The 19,087-nt window shown below is 34.4% G+C and overlaps 4 protein-coding genes across 5 annotated transcripts; 3 read left to right on the top strand and 1 right to left on the bottom strand.

Annotated features, from left to right (window-relative positions):
* The first annotated feature begins 222 nt into the window (after positions 1–222).
* On the top strand, positions 223–2,011 carry LOC103852370 (protein ABA DEFICIENT 4, chloroplastic). Of its 2 annotated transcripts, XM_009129274.3 has the most exons (7): positions 223–297; positions 389–489; positions 797–974; positions 1,065–1,165; positions 1,265–1,393; positions 1,480–1,568; positions 1,656–2,011. In XM_009129274.3, the coding sequence occupies exons 2-7, from the start codon at positions 451–453 to the stop codon at positions 1,807–1,809; spliced, it is 690 nt and encodes a 229-aa protein (XP_009127522.1). In that variant the 5' UTR covers positions 223–297; positions 389–450; the 3' UTR covers positions 1,810–2,011. The 2 variants fall into 2 exon arrangements, with proteins under 2 accessions (XP_009127522.1, XP_009127521.1); XM_009129273.2 differs by having other exon boundaries at positions 292–489.
* A 1,460-nt stretch (positions 2,012–3,471) lies between these two features.
* LOC103852369 (ribulose bisphosphate carboxylase small chain 1A, chloroplastic) lies at positions 3,472–4,558 on the top strand. Its single transcript, XM_009129271.3, has 3 exons — positions 3,472–3,705; positions 3,800–3,934; positions 4,119–4,558. The coding sequence occupies exons 1-3, from the start codon at positions 3,535–3,537 to the stop codon at positions 4,356–4,358; spliced, it is 546 nt and encodes a 181-aa protein (XP_009127519.1). The 5' UTR covers positions 3,472–3,534; the 3' UTR covers positions 4,359–4,558.
* A 2,015-nt stretch (positions 4,559–6,573) lies between these two features.
* Positions 6,574–7,679, top strand: LOC103852368 (ribulose bisphosphate carboxylase small chain 1B, chloroplastic). Its single transcript, XM_009129270.3, has 3 exons — positions 6,574–6,827; positions 6,922–7,056; positions 7,240–7,679. Exons 1-3 carry the CDS (start codon positions 6,657–6,659, stop codon positions 7,477–7,479), a joined length of 546 nt encoding a protein of 181 aa, XP_009127518.1. The 5' UTR covers positions 6,574–6,656; the 3' UTR covers positions 7,480–7,679.
* Positions 7,680–10,924: 3,245 nt separating this feature from the next.
* PMI2 (mannose-6-phosphate isomerase 2) lies at positions 10,925–14,443 on the bottom strand. The gene is made up of 4 exons (XM_009129269.3): positions 13,396–14,443; positions 12,845–13,012; positions 11,582–12,061; positions 10,925–11,472 (listed from the first exon to the last, which is right to left on the bottom strand). Exons 1-4 carry the CDS (start codon positions 13,762–13,764, stop codon positions 11,155–11,157), a joined length of 1,335 nt encoding a protein of 444 aa, XP_009127517.1. The 5' UTR covers positions 13,765–14,443; the 3' UTR covers positions 10,925–11,154.
* Between the last annotated feature and the right edge of the window lie 4,644 nt (positions 14,444–19,087).

The following is a 19,087-nucleotide window of genomic DNA, read 5'->3' as shown; positions in this document are numbered from 1 at the left end:
ATGATTCAGCATGGTATTAAGATACTAGAATTTGATTATTTTTTTCATTGCAATATTTAACAATGGTTGGTGAAGATGAATGTTTTAAATGACAGAGATATCGATCCCATATTTATTAGTTTAAAAATTTCGGATTAACATCTCTTATAACCAAAAAGAAAGAAAAAAAGGTTAATCAATAGGAAAAAAGTAAATTACGGAAACAAAAAGTACAACCTTTTTTTGGTTGAAGTGAGTGGACGAGCCACAAAAGTGACGAGTATAATTGTAGACACTGAGAAAAGAAGAAAGAGTGACGTAAAGGCTTTCTTCTTCTTTCCCTTTTTTTAGTCACTGGAAAAACTCTTTTAAGATTTGTTTTATTTACCCATAATAAAATGCATTACAGTTCGGTGTAGAAGCTAAATGAAGGTCCAGTTTCTGTCAAAGAGTTCGTGAATCGAATCGGAGATGGCTTTTTCTCAGCCTTTGTCTTCTTCGTCTCTCTCGGTATTTCGCTTTTTTTCTTTTTTTAGTTTACTCCAAAATATATACACATCTGTAATTATTGTATGTTCATGTACACTTGTTTGATATTGTCGGATTAGTTTCTGTGTCGAGCTTTACTTACTAGTACTCATATAGTTTAGATTCCTTATCCTTAAGAATCAAATCAGCCAATTAAAGGGTTCGCTTGAGTTCGCTTGCCCCGTCTCTGTCTGAAAATTTCAGATTCTCTGACTTAAAGTCGTTATCAAGTTTTTTGTTTTTTTTTTTGTTTTTTAATCAGATTAGATTCATTTTTTTGATGGTACAGATGATGAATCGGAGCTTTGTAGCTAAGAGCTCGGTGTCAGCAAGTCTTTCTCTCAACAAGTCTTTAAAGATTCGATTCCATAATCGTTGGAGCTTCAACGGAGGATCAAGAATCGTTCTTTTCCCATCCAATTCGTCCTCCCTTGTTCACAAGAAACGCTCCTGCGTACGAGCTTCATGTAATGTCTCTTTTTAACTGAAAACATTGAGGCCTTAAACTTTGTCGAGAGATTCTAGTGATTTCAGACTAAAAACATGTTGATGTTCAGGGATGGCTACGTCTCAGATCGCAAGCAGTGTATTTGCTGTCGGAACAACCGCGGTTCTTCCTTTTTACACTCTGATGGTTGTAGCTCCTAAAGCTGAAATTGTGAGTCCTTTTCTTTGTTACAGTCTTACAACTTCTTGTGCAGAACTATGAGAGTTTTTCATCTGAAATTGAATATATGTGTTTTCTCTTTCTGTGCAGACCAAGAAGTGTATGGAGAGTAGCATACCGTATGTCGTCTTAGGCGTATTATACGCGTATTTGTTGTACCTTTCTTGGACACCCGAAACGCTCAAATACATGTTTTCCAGTAAATACTTGTTGCCAGAGGTTTGTTTTCAATACAAACTCTATAACAATGCTTCATAGTAGCTACTAAATGTTTTCCTCTCTCTCTCTTTTTTGGTTATTTGCAGTTGTCTGGAATAGCGAAAATGTTTTCAAGTGAAATGACTCTTGCTTCTGCTTGGATTCATCTTCTTGTTATTGATCTTTTTGCTGCTAGGTATTGTTGCAATTTTCAGGTTTTGGTTTTTAATCAAAAGTCTAAAACATGTTTCTCATAACACATGTTTTGTTTGTTTCTATGCAGACAAGTTTTTAATGATGGCTTGGAGAATAAGATCGAGACGAGGCACTCGGTTTCACTTTGCCTTCTCTTCTGCCCGGTTGGAATCGTTTCTCATGTGGTAACCAAAGCTTTGACCAACAGTTCTACATCCAATACCAACAACCAGTGCAAGTAAACTGATCATCTTGGTTGGTCTCTCATCATTGTCTTTCTTAACTGCTTATAAAGATTTTTGTTTGAGAGAGTTCGTTTTGCTTTAGCTTCGGTTAAGTTACAACAGAACGAGTTTGTTGTGGATTTAGTTCTTGACAACATCAAATAAGACCAAACAATTTGAGATAATGTTCTTACTATTTGGTAGCCAGATCAGTCACAGATATTCCCTATCTAAACATTAAACAAAAGTATATTGTACTGGCCTTGATAGAGCAGAGACGACTAAAAGAAGCTTTCTTACTGAAACAACAATGATCATAATATTGTTGTAAAAAACAATGTTTTAAATTGTACTAGCTTTGCTGGTTTCTAAGAAGTTATGGATTCAATTTCTGTGGGAAGGGTTTACTTTGCTAAAGAGGTAAGGGATTGGAGTGGTATTCCCTCCCCCCCACCCCCAATTTTCACCCATTATGCTATTGTGTTGAATGATAGGTTATCCACATCCAGAACCCACCTGTAAATCATCAACATACAATCACTAAAAGCCATAGCTCCATCACATATCACATCCTCTCTTCAGAGGAAAAGGAAAAATAAATTAGAATTTTACTTTTCAATTATCCACCCAGTGGTGTTACCCATTAAGCCCCAGATCAGTGGCAAACATGTTATTATCACCATGAGGTTTTGTTTTCTTTGAATCAAGGATATTAAATATTGATTCACTCATACTGATTCATTACGAATGTGACTAGTAACTATCATAAGAACAATATGAACAGATAGAAAATGAATGAGTAGGAATAAAATTTAGGAATGATGAGGAATGATGGTTCCTTATCAAAATTAACGAGGAATTGATTTGTTCTATAATTCTCTATAAAACAAAAGAATGAAGAGGAATAAAAAGGAAAACATATTCCTTATGAATGGTAAAAAGTTTAAGAAATATTAAGAAACATAGTGTTCCTCCTCATTCTTTTGGTTACCAGTCACACTCGTAGGAATATTTCTACAGGAAGGACTAGTAGTAAATTCGACTCGTAGATTCACATCTTGAACTAAATGATACAAATTATCCACCATTTGGAACAAAGTAAAATTTAGTATGAGAATATTGAAAAAGAGAAAGACAATTTGTAATGAATATAACTTGAAATCCTTTAAATTTATAAATCAATATTTTAGTATATTAACTTACACATCAGTTATTCTGATTACATATTTTTAGATTTTCATTTTAGGCATGAAAATTTATTCACATTTTTAAAGGCCCAATCAAAGTTTTAATTTGGGCCTTACCATATCATTTAAACTAAAATTGAATATGATAAATGCTGAATATATATAAAGTCTTAAATAATATTATTTGTTTCCTATTAAAGAATGGGCCAAACCCAGTAGAAAATCAAATGAGTAGCACTATCATCACCTATTTCATTTATAGATAAAGATAAGATTCATGAAATTATTTTCCACGTGGCACTAGTTTAGTGGTTCAAACCGATAGGGGTATCACCACCTTTTCTTATCCTTTGTGGCAGTTACAATTCAATCAAACTTCATCCATATCCACTCAAAATTTCAATGGTCTAAATTCTATTCTACTCTAATCTCTTGGATTCTCAACCCTCTTATCACTCTGCGGCTTGTTTCTAGTGTTAACACCATTATATATAGATGGCCAAAGCATTATACCCAAACCTAACTCACATAGTAAAGAAGAAATAGAAAAGGAGATATGGCTTCCGTTATGCTCTCTTCCGCTACAATGGCCTCTTCTCCGGCTCATGCCACAATGGTCGCACCATTCATCGGACTTAAGTCCTCTGCTGCTTTCCCAGTGACATGTAAGGCGAACACCAAAGTTACTTCCATCACAAGCAACGGCGGAAGAGTTAACTGCATGAAGGTCATACATATTTCTTATACCCAAAATAAATTGATGGTTTTTAATTCTCAATTATTCAAAACTAATATTTCTTTTGTTGATTGGTAATAAACAGGTGTGGCCTCCAGTTGGCAAGAAGAAGTTTGAGACTCTCTCTTACCTTCCTGACCTTACCGATGTCGAAATAGCCAAGGAAGTTGACTACCTTATCCGCAACAAGTGGACTCCATGTATTGAATTCGAGTTGGAGGTAAGAAAAACTGAAAAATGAACATTTACAAATATTTATAATAAAGAGATCTTGTAAATGATACTAAGTTGTAGATGATCACCATACGGATCTTGTAAAACACTTAGAGATCTTATGCATATTTGTGTTGTAGTAAATGAAAATAAGGAATATCGATTTATGGTTTGTATAATTTTTTTCGTAGCACGGTTTTGTATACCGTGAGCATGGAAACATCCCTGGATACTATGATGGACGATACTGGACAATGTGGAAGCTTCCTTTGTTCGGATGCACTGACTCAGCTCAGGTGTTGAAGGAAGTACAAGAATGCAAAAAGGAGTACCCCAACGCCTTCATTAGGATCATCGGATTCGACAACAATCGTCAAGCCCAGTGCATCAGTTTCATCGCCTACAAGCCACCAAGCTTCACTAATGCTTAATTACACAGCTTCATTGCTTTGTGTAAACAACAAAACTTTATCCTTCCCTGCCTTTGATTTATCATCTTTTTATATATTTTATCTTTTGTTGTAATTTCCGGATTTAATCTTTGTTTTCCGGGTTGCAAGATATTTTCTTTTGGGTCCTCAAATGTCCTAAAAAATAAATATGTAATGTTATAAAAATATATTATTTTGAATTTTGCATTAAAAAAATTAAGACAATGGATCGAAACATGAATTTTACAAAGTTGAGGTATATTAAAACTAAGTGAATTTAAACTTTGGACTGTCTTTACTGAAGTTAGGCAAAAATAAAAGAAGTGATGTTATTAAAATGAACTAATTATTAGAAAAATAGATTCACAGTAACACTTTTATCACATGGTTGAAAGGTAGAAACATTTTTCAAACTATATCTTAAAGTAAACGATGGCCCCACTGAAAATCTTTGATGGAAGCATAAGTGGACGTGAATTCTTTAGGATAAGATTTGAAGATAAGAGTCTTGGATATTCATTTTTTTTCCATTTAACCATAGTATATTCAATTATTTTGTGCAGTGTGGATCATATACATAATTTAGCCATTCTTGTTTAAAAGTTTTCCAATTAAATAATTTATAAAAAATTATTATCTTGGAACTATGTCAAGTGAATTTGTAACTTTTTATGTTATTTTGATAGATCTGAGTATATCTTATTTGTAAGAAAAATTCAAATTGTCTTTTCTTTTTTTTTATGGCCATTTGACGTCAAAAAAAATTGTCTTTTATTTAAATAAAAATTATTTAAATAAAATATCTTATAAGAAAATAATACATATGAGAAATCTCCATATACAAAAATATAACTATTTTTTCTACTATCTTATCTAAAAAAAATTATATTTTATTTGCTTTAAAATAATCGCAACATAATACGTCGAATACATTTTGTTTTATGTGTTACTTTTGTTGATTAGACAAGGTGGAAATTGACCAAACAAAACCAAAATTTTTGGGTCAAAAAGATCCAAATGGTATCATGAAAAAAGTCCACCCAAGCTATCTTATTATTTTTTCAAATAGTAGAGGATATAACTGTCAGGTTAAGCCATTGCCTAAAGCATAGCATGCAGCTTTTTTAGGCGCCATTACATATGGTACAGCGGTTTTGTGGTGTTTTACTTTTCAATTATCCACCCAGTGATATTACCCATTAAGCCCCAGATCAGTGGCAAACATGTTATTATCACCATGAGGTTTTGTTTTCTTTGAATCAAGGATATTAAATATTGATTCACCCGTACTGATTCATTACGAGTGCGACTACTAACCATCATAAGAACAACATGAACAGATAGGAAAAGAATGAGTAGGAATAAAATTTTAGGAATGATGAGGAATGATGGTTCCTTATCAAAATTAACGAGGAATTGATTTGTTCTATAATTCTCTACAAACAAAAGAATGAAGAGGAATGAAAAAGAAAACATATTCCTTATGAATGGTAAAAAGTTTAAGAAATATTAAGGAACATAGTGTTTCTCCTTATTCCCTTGGTCACCAGTCACACCCGTAGGAATATTCTACAGAAAGGACTAGTAGTAAATTCGACTCCTAGATTCACATCTTGAATTAAATGATACAAATTATCCACCATTTGGAACAAAGTAAAATTTAGTATGAGAATATTGAAAAAGAGAGACACAATTTGTAATGAATATAACTTGAAATCCTCTAAATTTATAAATCAATATTTTAGTATATTAACTTTCACATCAGTTATTCTCATTACATATTTTTAGATTTTCATTTTAGACATGAAAATTTATTCACATTTTTAAAGGCCCAATCAAATTTTTAATTTGGGCCTTACCATATCATTTAAACTAAAATTGAATATGATCAATGCGGAACATATATAAAGTCTTAAATAATATTATTTGTTTCCCATTAAAGAATGGGCCAAACCCAGCAGAAAATAAAATGAGTAGCACCATCATCACTCATTTCATTTATAGATATAGATAAGATTCATGAAATTATCTTCCACGTGGCACTATTTTAGTGGTTCAAACCGATAGGGGTATCACCACATTTTCTTATCCTTTGTGGCAGTTACAATTCAATCAAACTTCATCCATATCCACTCAAAATTTCAATGGTCTAAATTCTATTCTACTCTAATCTCTTGGATTCTCAACCCTCTTATCACTCTGCGGCTTGTTTCCAGTGTTAATACCATTATATATAGATGGCCAAAGCATTATACCCAAACCTAACTCACATAGTAAAGAAGAAATAGAAAAGGAGATATGGCTTCCGTTATGCTCTCTTCCGCTACAATGGCCTCTTCTCCGGCTCATGCCACAATGGTCGCACCATTCATCGGACTTAAGTCCTCTGCTGCTTTCCCAGTGACATGTAAGGCCAACACCAAAGTTACTTCCATCACAAGCAACGGCGGAAGAGTTAACTGCATGAAGGTCATACATATTTCTTATACCCAAAATAAATTGATGGTTTTTAATTCTCAATTATTCAAAACTAATATTTCTTTTGTTGATTGGTAATAAACAGGTGTGGCCTCCAGTTGGCAAGAAGAAGTTTGAGACTCTCTCTTACCTTCCTGACCTTACCGATGTCGAAATAGCCAAGGAAGTTGACTACCTTATCCGCAACAAGTGGACTCCATGTATTGAATTCGAGTTGGAGGTAAGAAAAACTGAAAACTGAACATTTACAAATATTTATAATAAAGAGATCTTGTAAATGATACTAAGTTGTAGATGATCACCATACGGATCTTGTAAACACTTAGAGATCTTATGCATATTTGTGTTGTAGTAAATGAAAATAAGGAATCTTGATTTATGGTTTGTATAATTTTTTTCGTAGCACGGTTTTGTATACCGTGAGCATGGAAACATCCCTGGATACTATGATGGACGATACTGGACAATGTGGAAGCTTCCTTTGTTCGGATGCACTGACTCAGCTCAGGTGTTGAAGGAAGTGCAAGAATGCAAAAAGGAGTACCCCAACGCCTTCATTAGGATCATCGGATTCGACAACAATCGTCAAGCCCAGTGCATCAGTTTCATCGCCTACAAGCCACCAAGCTTCACTGATGCTTAATTACACAGCTTCATTGCTTTGTGTAAACAACAAAACTTTATCCTTCCCTGCCTTTGATTTATCATCTTTTTATATATTTTATCTTTTGTTTTAATTTCCGGATTTAATCTTTGTTTTCCGGGTTGCAAGATATTTTCTTTTGGGTCCTCAAATGTCCTAAGAAATAAATATGTAATGTTATAAAAATATATTATTTTGTATTTTGTATTAAAAAATTAAGACAATGGATCGAAACATGAATTTTACAAAGTTGAGGTATAGTAAAACTAAGTGAATTTAATCTTTGGATCGTCTTTACTGAAGTTAGGCAAAAATAAAAGAAGTGATGTTATTAAAATGAACTAATTATTAGAAAAATAGATTCACAGTAATACTTTTATCACATGGTTGAAAGGTAGAAACATTTTTCAAACTATATCTTAAAGTAAGTGATGGCCCCACTGAAAATCTTTGATGGAAGCATAAGTGGACGTGAATTCTTCAGGATAAGATTTGAAAATAAGAGTCTTGGATATTCTTTTTTATTTCCATTTAACCATAGTATATTCAATTATTTTGTGCAGTGTGGATCATATCAATAATTTATTCATTCTTCTTTAAAAGTTTTCCATTTAAATAATTTATAAAAAAATATTATCTTGGAACTATGTCATGTGAATTTGTAACTTTTTATGTTATTTTGATTGATCTGAATATATCTTATTTGCAGTAAAAATTCAAATTGTCTTTTCTTTTTTTTTTATGGCCGTTTGGCGTCAAAAAGTTGTCTTTTATTTAAATAAAAATTATTTAAGTAAAATATCTTATTAGAAAATAATACATATGAGAAATCTCCATAAACAAGCAAGAGAGGGGAACATCTTGAACAAGCAAGAGAGGGGAACATATTGCCGCCGAATGCAGATTGTTATAAACTGAAGAAATCCATTTATGGATTCAAACAAGCATGTCAACAGTGCTGTAAGAAAATTTCTGCATCACTCATTTATCTTGGCTTTGATAAAGCTCATGGTGATCACATATTATTTGTTTGTCAAACAAATGATGATTTGGTGTATGTAGATGACATCATTATTGCCAATACAAGTGATGATGTTGGAGCCAAAATTGCATAAGAATTGGGATCATTCATTAAACTTCGAGGTCTTGGCTCCTTAATTTTTTCTCTTGGGACTGGAATCTTTAGATCATCTGATGAATCATCTCTTTGCCAGAGGAAGAGTGCATTAGAGATGTCTGATTCTTCAGTACACATAACTCCTAATTTGAAACTGTTAAGAGGAAGATAGAGACTTGGTTGAAGATCATGAGTTGTATAATCGGATTCCTGGTTGGTCATCTAATGTATCTGACAATTACAAGGTCATATATATTACATATAAACTCTGTCAGTATCCATCAGCGCCATGTTGTCTCATCTCCCAGCGCTTTATAAATCAAAGGTACTGTTTTGTAAGGGTTATTCTATTATGCATCCTATGACTATGATCTGACAGTAAAACCTTACTGATGATAATTGGGATGCTTGTGTTGATAGTATACGTTCTACTACAGGTTTCAGTATGTTTATTGGTGATTCTATAATTTGGTAGAGTTCTAAGAAACAACACACAATTTCTAGATCATCAGCTGAAGCTGAATATAGAGCTTTAGCTCTTTCTTCTTGTGAAATGATGTTGTTTTGTACTCTTCTGAAGTCATTACTGGTTGAACCATCTTCACCTCCTGTTTTGTTTTCTGAAAGTACAGTTGCATTTACGTTGCTACTATTCTGGCTTTTTACAAGCGGACTAAACATATAGAGCTAGATTGTCGACATATTGTTCCAGAGAAGATTGATAATGCTTTACTCAAAACCTTACATATACAAACAAATGACCAAATGGCTGATAACTTACCAAACCATAGATTAAATCCAAGATGAGCATTCATAATATCTTCAGCACTTCTTGAGAGTGGCTTTTTTTTTGAACTCAAAATTTTATCAAATCTTTCATAATGAAAAATATCGGGTCTAATTGGTGACCAATGAATAAAAGGGAATAATGCATTCTTTACTATTCCTTTTCTTTTTTACTATTTACAAAGAATAGTTTTTTCTTTCCATTCGTTCTCATTCTTTTTATTCTAGGGGGAATATAGAACAAATAGTTTTTTCTTTCCATTCGTTCTCATTCCTTTTATTCTAGGGGGAATATAGAACAATTTTTTTCCTCCCCAAAATTGATAAGGAACAATCTTCCTTTTCATTCATATAATTGTATTCCCCTGTATTTTTTCTAGGGGTGGGCAAAAAAAAACTGAACCGAACCGAGTCAAACCGAACCAACTGAACCGAAACCGATTCAAACCGAACCAAATTCTATTTCAAACCATTCGGTTGAAGATTTTCCCAACCCGAATAGTTCGGTTTTAAACCGAACCGAACTGAGAAACCGATGTGTTTTTGTAATTATTTAAATTAAAAATATTAGTAATACCAATATACTAAAATTCTAATACCATACCACATATTCTCCATTTTTCATTTATTATATTCTTCAAACTGACTATGTAATCATTAAAATATTTGATTTAACAAAATAGAAAAGTCTGTATCTTTATATTCTTATATATGTAAATATGGATGTTAAATCTAAATCTAAAACCTAAAACAAATTTTACTAAAAACAAAAGTTCTTCTCCACAGCATCACATGGAAGATGATTCATTGCAAGCTTTTTAATAATGATATAAAACACATTACTATTGATGTTGTTTTTTTTTAGTTAACTTTTATTTGTTTTAATTCTTATATATTTTTGTGACATTTTAAAGGTTTTTGTTTCAGTTTTATATTGAATTTAGTTCACATAATTTTGTTTACATAATTTATGTCTAACTAAGAAGAACCTAAATAAACTGATCCAAAAAATAAATCCAACTGAACCGAACACAACCGAACCAAACCAAACTAACTATGGTTTATTTCAATTGGAAAAATACTATAACCAAACTAACCAAACCGAAGCGAACCCGACCGATACGAAAAAATAACCGAAGTGCCCACCCCTAATTTTTTCTCTACTTATTCCTAATGTTCATATAATGGTCACCAGTTGAACCCACCTTGAGAGTGGCTATTAGAGTTAATTATTGTAACTAAACTAGTTAAAATACAATTTTCTTGTTGCGGGTTTAGCTTGTATATAGTCAGCTATATTATAGTCATAATATATAAACGCCATGTAGAAACATTGACAATTAATGAGAAAATCATTTCTTCTTCCTCTTCTTCTTCTTCCTCTTCTTCTTCTTCTTCGTCTCTAACAAACTTTTTTCTTAGTCTCTCTCAGGCTAATTATTTGTCTCTTCCGTTTATGTTGGGAAAGAATTGTTTTGTTGGTTCCAGCGATTTGATAACACCCATCACGGATGAGAAGCTGAGTGAATACACCGCCACAAGAAGAAGAAGAAAAACGTCGTTTTTAAATCATTTTACATATAAATTCGGTTATAAAGTGAAAGAACAGAAGTTAATAAAATATAACAACTCGTTAAAACCTTAATACGCAGTAGGCCATTGGGAAAATAAAGAACATGGACCAAGATATACTATGATCACATCAGCGCATTGATCCCTATGGTTATATGTAGAAATAAAGAAACAAATGTATAAATGTATTTATACTTTGGCTAGAGTGTCTGGAAGAATCTGCTGCTGACTCCAGCTCTGTAAAGCTTTATCACATCACTTTCTCCTGTTACCTGAATCTCGTTATGAGCCGGAACAAACAAAACATCTCCTCGGTTAACCAACAATTGAGATGAACCGGTTTGCAGTTTCCCTGTTCCTTCTATAACCAGATAAACCGAAGGCCCGGGTATGGCCGGAAAAATCGTCGATTTCCCTGTAGGAAGATCACAATGGTCCACTTCAAATTCATCAAATGGGGGAAGATATCTTGTAATGTATGGAGTCAGAGGAAATCCTTTCAAAATCTCCGGGTAGCCCTGAAACAAATCCGGTACAGTTAATCAATAACCAAACAAAAATTCGGTTTTGGCTAGGCCTATTCGGTTCACTAACTTAACCAAAACTTTAACGTCTAAAGAAAGTTACCAGTTTATAGGTAAGCATAGAGCATAGCGTCTGAACATCGCGGTGTTTAGGAGTGAGACCAGCTCTAACAACGTTGTCTGAAGCCGCCATACACTCGACACAGTCGCCGGAGATGTAAGCGTGTGGCTGGTCCGCATCCAAATACAAAGCCTCTCCGGGATTAAGCTTGACGTAGTTAAAAAAGAAAGCTGAGATCACGCCTACGTCACCTGGATACTGTTTCTCTAGTTCCAAAACTAACTTCTCCTTCTCAGATAGTTCACGGTGGTTTGTCTCCGTGATTAGACGCATCTTCATCTCAGATATGACTCGCTTCGTCTCATTGTTAGTTGCAGACATTAACTGTGTGAAGATCAAACGGACAACAGATTTTACACTCTCCTCTCCGTCTTTTTCGTTGACCGTGAAGATTTGATCTGCAGCTTTACTTCCAACGAGCTCTGGGATCTCTGGTACATTGGCGATCACTTCCTTTAGTTCCTGTTACAAAACCAGTTCAATTTTTGTTTTAGCATATGTAATAGGTTCCGCAAAAAAAAAAAGCATATGTAATAGGCAAAACAACCGTAATAAACCAAATCAGATAAAATTATTTCGGTTTAACTGAGGTGAACCATTGTGAACCAAACTCCAAAAATAAACAAATTAATTGGAACGACCCATGTCCCACAGAAAGTGTTCATTCAAGTTGGCATTAGTTCAATTTGGGTTTATGTTTCAGTTATTTGGGTTTGATTTTGCTTTTAGATCAGATCGGTTTATCTTGATTGAACATCACTGATTGTTAAACCAAACAATCCAATCCGAATAATCAACCGGATCTACAATACAAGCTTAAACCGAGTGTAATTTCACATGGTATGAAAAACAATTTAGGACAACTCCCATTTCTAACTTTTTCGCAAAAATAATCTTCAAAAAAAAAAAAAACCAAAATAATCTTTTTTATTATGAAAATTTTAATATTTATTTTTTATTTTTTAAAATTTAAAATTTTATACTCAAAAACGTACTCTTTTAACTCTAAACCATAAGTGTTATTAATTATATAAATATATTTTTACCTTTTAATAAAATTTGTTTTAGCCATTTTTTTAGAAATATTTTTATGATAAAAACTTAAAAATTGATGTTCCAGGTAATTTCTCAACAATTTAACTGATATAGTCTAAACCAAAAACCAACCTAATTAAAAGTTATCTATAAAAAACTAGTTACAGGTTTTCAGAACCTGAGAGAGAGAGAAGAATCTAAACAGTGTACCTTAAGAGATACGAAACCACAAAGTGCTTGAAAAGGAGTAATTGCCAGAGCAATCTCAGGCTTACGGTTAGCATCTCTGTAAAGAAGAGGCTCTTCTCTATGCAATTTCTCTGCTAATGCCTTGTTTGGATGTGCTTGAATCGACAACGCTTTTGTCACTGACAAAACCTAATTTTACAACGACAAAACTTATCGTTAGAATTCAAATCTTTATGTATTAACTTTAAAACACACACAAAGAAAATCTATTTCTAGATAAGAAAAACTGAGTTTCCGTTCTAAATAAAACAGAGTCAAAATGTAAACAGATCTAATATATATACAAACAGAAACTAAAAGCACAGAAGTTTTATTATTTTTTCGAACAAAGAAAAAAATCAACGTATTTAGTATGAAAACAGAGGAAAAATTCATGATTAGGATCTGATGACCAAATAAATAGTTTTAATTCCTTAATTATTTACTTAGTTATTTAACAAAACGAGAGAGTTTGACCATAAATAGAACTTGAAAATATATGTCTGAGATTAAATGGTAATATAAATATATACCTTGAAGAGGAAAGGAAGATCACATCCCCATTTGTCCACGGCTCTAGACCCGAGCACATCCGGGTTATCCGAAACCCACGACTTCAACGTAACCATGCAGTCGGACCCACAATGACCCGACCCGAGTTCCTCTTCCTTTACAACGTGACTCGGGCCTGACTCGTGAGTACCCATCCACAACTCGGCGTGAGGAACCGCCGGGTCGACACGGTTCCCTGAATTGGCCTCGTGGAGTCTCGCAACCAGTGATTCATGCCCGAGTTTGCCCCACTCGTAGTTCTTCACGGCGCATCTCAACCGTTTGATCCCTTCTACGACGGTTAACTTGGCGGGATCACCACCGTTCGTTTGGATTGCGTCTGCACCCATTTTGGCTTTTTTGTTTTGTTTTTCTCGCTGAATCAGAGAGGAGATGATAATATGATATGGGCGTTTCTTGTATTCTATGCTATATATATATTATATAATATACTTCCTTTTGACCAAAAATAATAATAATATACTTCCTTGGAAGAGGGTTAAAATTCAATCATATTATATGGAAAGTATATCATACATTCACAAGCAATTGGGTAAATATGTATATAGTTTCTTTATTCTTGTGTAGTTATAAAGATATGCATTTACTGATATCGTAAGTGCTTAGAAATGAGGCTATGAAAAGTACTTGCGTGTGAACAAGAAGAAAAGCTTTTCTTTAAACCTATCTATCAGTAGATGTGGAGGAGAATTCTAAAGATAGAGGTAAAGACCATTTCAGGAAGACAAGTTGAGAACTCTTTTTTATTTGTATTATTCTAATGGTAATTGCGTGTTTTACTTTGAAATTATAGAATTTTGAGAAAAGACAGGATAAGGAGGATAAACAGAAAAGTTCTAGATCCGCACGAGTCAAAATATGCTGAATTATTTGTTTTATTCGTTACTATGATTTATTAATTAAATATCGTAGACATGGAATGCAAGCTATTTTTTTATTTTTGGAATGAACCTAATTTGCTATGTGAAAGTAGAATATGTCTCATCTACATTGTTTGCCACATCAATGTTCAATAGGTTAGATTAAAACACGTCATTTATAGGTGGCTAAAAACTACCATACTACTAGGTTGACTTTATTAATAAAATTTGTCAAATCAATTTATTTCAACCTTGTTCACAAATTAAATAAATAATTAAAATTATCGTCGATCGTAGTTTAAATATTTTATACATAAAGTTCTCATAACTTCAAAAGACAAAAATGGGTCAAGCTGGAAATCAAGAAAGGTAGAGGAAGTCAATGGCTTCCTTGTGGAAGTTCTCCATGAAAAGTATCAATGATCCAATTTACATGTGACATACTTCCTCTTCTGATATGACATAATTTAATTTTCTTACTTTATTCACAAGCCAACATTATTACCTTTTTATATTTTGGTATTACTTGGTTTGATATAGAAGAAACATTAATAGTAGTTTACAAAAAAAAAAAGAAACATTAAACCCTCGTGACCTGAAGAAACCCTAACGCGGCGGCTCCTCCCCCGGCGTCCGCTACTCTAGCGGTGTCGGAGGCTACTCCTTCAACTCTCCCTCTCCTTTTCCTTTTGCCTTTCTGGTACCATTCCATCTCTCGGCGACATACTTGCTGTCTCTGGTGAGTTTAACGGTGGCTAGTGGTTGTTCTGACCGCGGCGGAGCAAGATCTGGACATATCGACGGCGGATCTGGAGCGGCAGTGAGTCGAGAGAAGAAGAGGTGGCCACTGGTTGGGTCGGCTTTTAGGGTTCTACTGTCGAGTTCAGTTCGAGCCGTTTTACTTTGGTCTCGTCGGCTCCCAGTGAAGAGGCGGTGGCGTGTGACTGTTTGCTTGACACTTTGGCTGCGGATTTGGAGGCTGGTCTCACCTTGCCGGCCATTGTTTCAGATCTGCAACGAAGGGGTGGATGTGGTGACGATAGGAGCTATCTCGGCGTGTGAGATGCTCTATGTCTTCTACCGCTCAAGAGAACTCCAGAGTCTCTCTCTGGAGGCACACCGAGGTTCGTACGGAGGACGTGTGTTCACCGAACTTTCTCTCGCGAAGTGTGTACTGTTTCTTTCTGGAGACCGTAAAGAATCGTCTATGGTTTGGTCGGAGAAAGGAAGGGAAGTGCTTCTTCTTCTGTTCAAGCAGTGTTGCGACATTGGCGTGAAGTCGTCTGATTAGGAGAAGTCGTTTCTTCGGTTCTCGAAGACGAGTCATGACGGTCCTTCTGCTTTCTCGAGTGGTCTGCGGGAGAGCTCGAAGGCCATTGGTGATCATGATTAGAGGCATGGTATGCGCAGTACCGATTATTGTCTTACCCGGTAGCTGTGCCTCTTCTTCTGCTGTTCAGGTTCAAAGCTGTCCGTTAATGGAGCCAGGACCTCGACCCGTTTTTCCCCAGCTACGAAACCGCTGTCCCGAAGCCTTCAGATACATGGAGAGGAGTAAGCGCTGGTTTGGCGTTGAAGTAACTGGTCGGCCAAATTCTCTCGATCTCTAATCCAGTTGCTAAGAGCTCTAATTGAATACCTCTCTCAATCGTGAGAAGAAGCACCTTCCCGGTGATGAAGCAATGGCTGAGCTTAAATGTCCAATCAATAGCTCCATTTGCTATGTGCGTTTTTTAGAATTCTCATTATTGGTTTCTGCAGGCTAAGGATATGTTTTGTATTCTGGTTTTTAGTGGTAGAATTTAGTGGTTTAAGAGACGGTTCATTTCGAGTAGTGGAATGAACTTGTTCTCGGAGTGGTGAAAAATGCAATATCGGATTGATTCGGGTAGCTTAGGATCCTTCTAAGTGTTCCTAGGTGATACTAGATCCCGATATTGTATGTGGGGTGAAATCTTGTGAGGTTGTAATCTCGTTACCACGAATTGGTTAATGCAAAGTTGAAGTTGAGCCAAAAAAAAAAAAAAAAAAAAAAAAAAGAAACATTAATAGCAATGCAAACTGTATGAATCGTGCTTCCTCGCATCTCTTAGGTTTGATTGTGTGTCTAAAGATGATTATATATTCATATTGGTAAATCATACTTTCGGGCCATAGTGCGTTACTGTAAGTCAAGCAAGGACCAAAGATTTAGAAGTTCTATATATCGTGTTCAATTCTACAACATGCAAAAATGTTTTAAATCTTTTTTTTTAATGTTTTAAATCTTGGATGGGAAAGTTCACTACAATACAAGTTGCAATGCAGTTTTTTGTTTCTTTAGATGTTTTGAAAAGAAGAAAAAAAGAAAGAGAATGAAGGTAGAGTGGAATCACATAAAAGATTAAAGGGTTACTGTTAGACGACGTCTTCAAAATCAATGGACGAAACTTAGGAGATGACGTGGAGTTCGTTAGGCTCCAAGTATGAGCTTTCTGTCATCTTTTAAATGTGACTTTTTCTTCTACACGGTATAATTCGTCAACTAATTTAATCCGGTTCTAGTGGCATTCGACCAAAGAATGTAGAGAGAATAGGCATCTACGACCACAATTCTACCTTTCTTTCTTTGATTTTTATATAGAACAAATTCTATAGATATGATAATTCGATAGAATAGTCCAATGTCCTATACGTTTATTATTGAGATAAGAGGGTGATTGGTAATGGCAGTGAAAACTGTGGACACCCTTTTTAATCTCTACAGTTATTTTTAAAGCAATCATGATTTTGTTTTTAAAATTGAATCCAAAGCAAAAACATTATAAAAGAAAATATGTTAGATTTAGAAAACACTTCCTATAGAATTTTTATTCAGTGCTTTGAAAAATTTTCTATACCAAAATAAATTAAACTCAAAGCTTAAAATCTAAAGTCTAAATTTTGGCGCAAAAAAATAGAAAGGCAAAGCCAAAGCCTTAACCAATCATGATCTCTACATAGGTATATATATTCATTTTTGTACATGATTAAAACACACAAAATTTTCCCTATCACAACATGGTAGCTGAGCGGAATTGATTATTCGATCAAATGCTTTCATATTTTTTCCGTTTTCGTATAAATCTCAAATTCTCTTACTACTACTCCTACAATATATTCTTTCGCCATGGGCGAGGACTTATCTTATTCTACTCATTCTACTACAATGGCACCTTCTACAACTAAGATGACTTCTATTACAAGTTCGTATGAATCTCCATACACTCTTCATCCTTTCGACAATATTGGTGCTCTCATCACATCAATTCTTTGAAGAGACAACTACTCAAAATGTTTAACCGAGTTTTGGAACTCCCTACAAGCCAAGCACAGATTGGTTTCATCGATGGTACAATTATTAAACCTACAACAAATCCTGACTTGCTCGTTGGACTGCCACAAACTACATGATTGTTGGTTGGATTCCTACCTCTATTGACCGTACCATTCAGTCGACGGTTACCCATGTTCCCGAATCCCGATGCGTTCAATCTTTGAGAACCATTGCAATGATGATTCTCTGTTAAAAATGGAGTTCTTAAACGCATGCTTGGGGATGATATTACTAATTGCAAACAAAACATGAAATCAGTCCTTGAGTATTATGGTTGGCTTTCCAAGCTCTGGGAAGAGCTTCAGAATGTTACTACTGCTACTATGTGTACTTGTTATGCATCTTCAGCAATCGAGAAAGAACGAGAGGATGCTCGAATTCATAAGTTCTTTGCTATAATTCGCCCTCAGGTAATTGATGAAAGAATCCCTTCTCGATCTAAATTCTCTATACTCTCGTGTTGTACGAGCTGAAAAAACTATATGTAATATGCTTGTGGAAGAAGCTAAAATGAAGCAATAGGCTTCTCTGTTCAAATAGATTCTTCAATACCTTCTCTACCATTGGTCACTATTGCTATTACTCAGCGAAGTCGCGATCCAAATAGTTTATGTACACATTGCAAGCATAGGGGTCATGAAGTGATTGAGTGTTTTCTTCTACATGGTTATCCATATTGGTTTTCGGAAAGGTCTACTTCGTTCTCAAATAAGCAAGGTCGTGGTGGTCGCGTCTCAAACTCTGGAGGACACATACGTGGGAGAGAATATTCATCATGAACAAATCCTCTCAGCTTTAGTGATAACAATATATCAATGAGCTCTTCCGATCAAATTGTTTTTTGATCAATGTTTTCCAAAACCAACAATTTAATCTCTCTATAGATCGGTTTTCGGGTAAAACAAAACTAACATATGTTATTATTGATAAATGTGCGCGCTTCTCACCATATGATATGCTCTTTACTTCGGGATGTTAAAGATATTATCCCTTCTTCGGTTATGTTTCCAAATGGAAAAGATTCTCCTGCCATCAGAACTGGGACAAACTACACCTTAATTCTCACTATTTTATACTCCATGTTTATGTTCCATATTTAAGTTTTACATTGATCATTGTGTCAAAATAACGTATTTTCGTTAAACTGTTTTAATCTTTACCTTTGAAACTGAAACCAATCAAATAACGTATTTTCGTTACAAAGGTAGTCTAGATTCGTCGAAAGTTAACCGTTAAATATTCACTAATAGATTTAATAGTTGATTTTCAATGGGTTTAAAATGATTTGCTCAATGAAAATATAAGATTACTCGTGTGTGACTAAAAGTTGATGACTGAAATGATGCATTGTGAATTTTAAATTTGAAAGTTAAGAGATTATTATGACGTTTTCCCGTTTTTTTTCACGAAGTTCACTATATATTTTTGAAAACTAAA

Source organism: Brassica rapa, chromosome A02, assembly GCF_000309985.2.
Source record: "Brassica rapa cultivar Chiifu-401-42 chromosome A02, CAAS_Brap_v3.01, whole genome shotgun sequence".
Taxonomy (NCBI): Eukaryota; Viridiplantae; Streptophyta; class Magnoliopsida; order Brassicales; family Brassicaceae; genus Brassica; species Brassica rapa.
The sequence above is the reverse complement of the archived record's forward strand: the minus strand, read 5'-3'. Positions and strand labels throughout refer to the sequence as shown.

Coding starts and splice junctions, on each gene's coding strand:
- LOC103852369 (XM_009129271.3), top strand. CDS start 3,535: ATGGCTTCCGTTATGCTCTCTTCCGCTACAATGGCCTCTTCTCCGGCT. Junction 3,706..3,799: donor GAAGAGTTAACTGCATGAAG/GTCATACATATT, acceptor GGTAATAAACAG/GTGTGGCCTCCAGTTGGCAA. Junction 3,935..4,118: donor GTATTGAATTCGAGTTGGAG/GTAAGAAAAACT, acceptor TTTTTTTCGTAG/CACGGTTTTGTATACCGTGA.
- PMI2 (XM_009129269.3), bottom strand. CDS start 13,764: ATGGGTGCAGACGCAATCCAAACGAACGGTGGTGATCCCGCCAAGTTA. Junction 12,062..12,844: donor GTGGTTTCGTATCTCTTAAG/GTACACTGTTTA, acceptor GTTTTGTAACAG/GAACTAAAGGAAGTGATCGC. Junction 11,473..11,581: donor CTATGCTTACCTATAAACTG/GTAACTTTCTTT, acceptor GATTTGTTTCAG/GGCTACCCGGAGATTTTGAA.
- LOC103852370 (XM_009129274.3), top strand. CDS start 451: ATGGCTTTTTCTCAGCCTTTGTCTTCTTCGTCTCTCTCG. Junction 1,394..1,479: donor GTAAATACTTGTTGCCAGAG/GTTTGTTTTCAA, acceptor GGTTATTTGCAG/TTGTCTGGAATAGCGAAAAT. Junction 1,569..1,655: donor ATTGATCTTTTTGCTGCTAG/GTATTGTTGCAA, acceptor GTTTCTATGCAG/ACAAGTTTTTAATGATGGCT.
- LOC103852368 (XM_009129270.3), top strand. CDS start 6,657: ATGGCTTCCGTTATGCTCTCTTCCGCTACAATGGCCTCTTCTCCGGCT. Junction 6,828..6,921: donor GAAGAGTTAACTGCATGAAG/GTCATACATATT, acceptor GGTAATAAACAG/GTGTGGCCTCCAGTTGGCAA. Junction 7,057..7,239: donor GTATTGAATTCGAGTTGGAG/GTAAGAAAAACT, acceptor TTTTTTTCGTAG/CACGGTTTTGTATACCGTGA.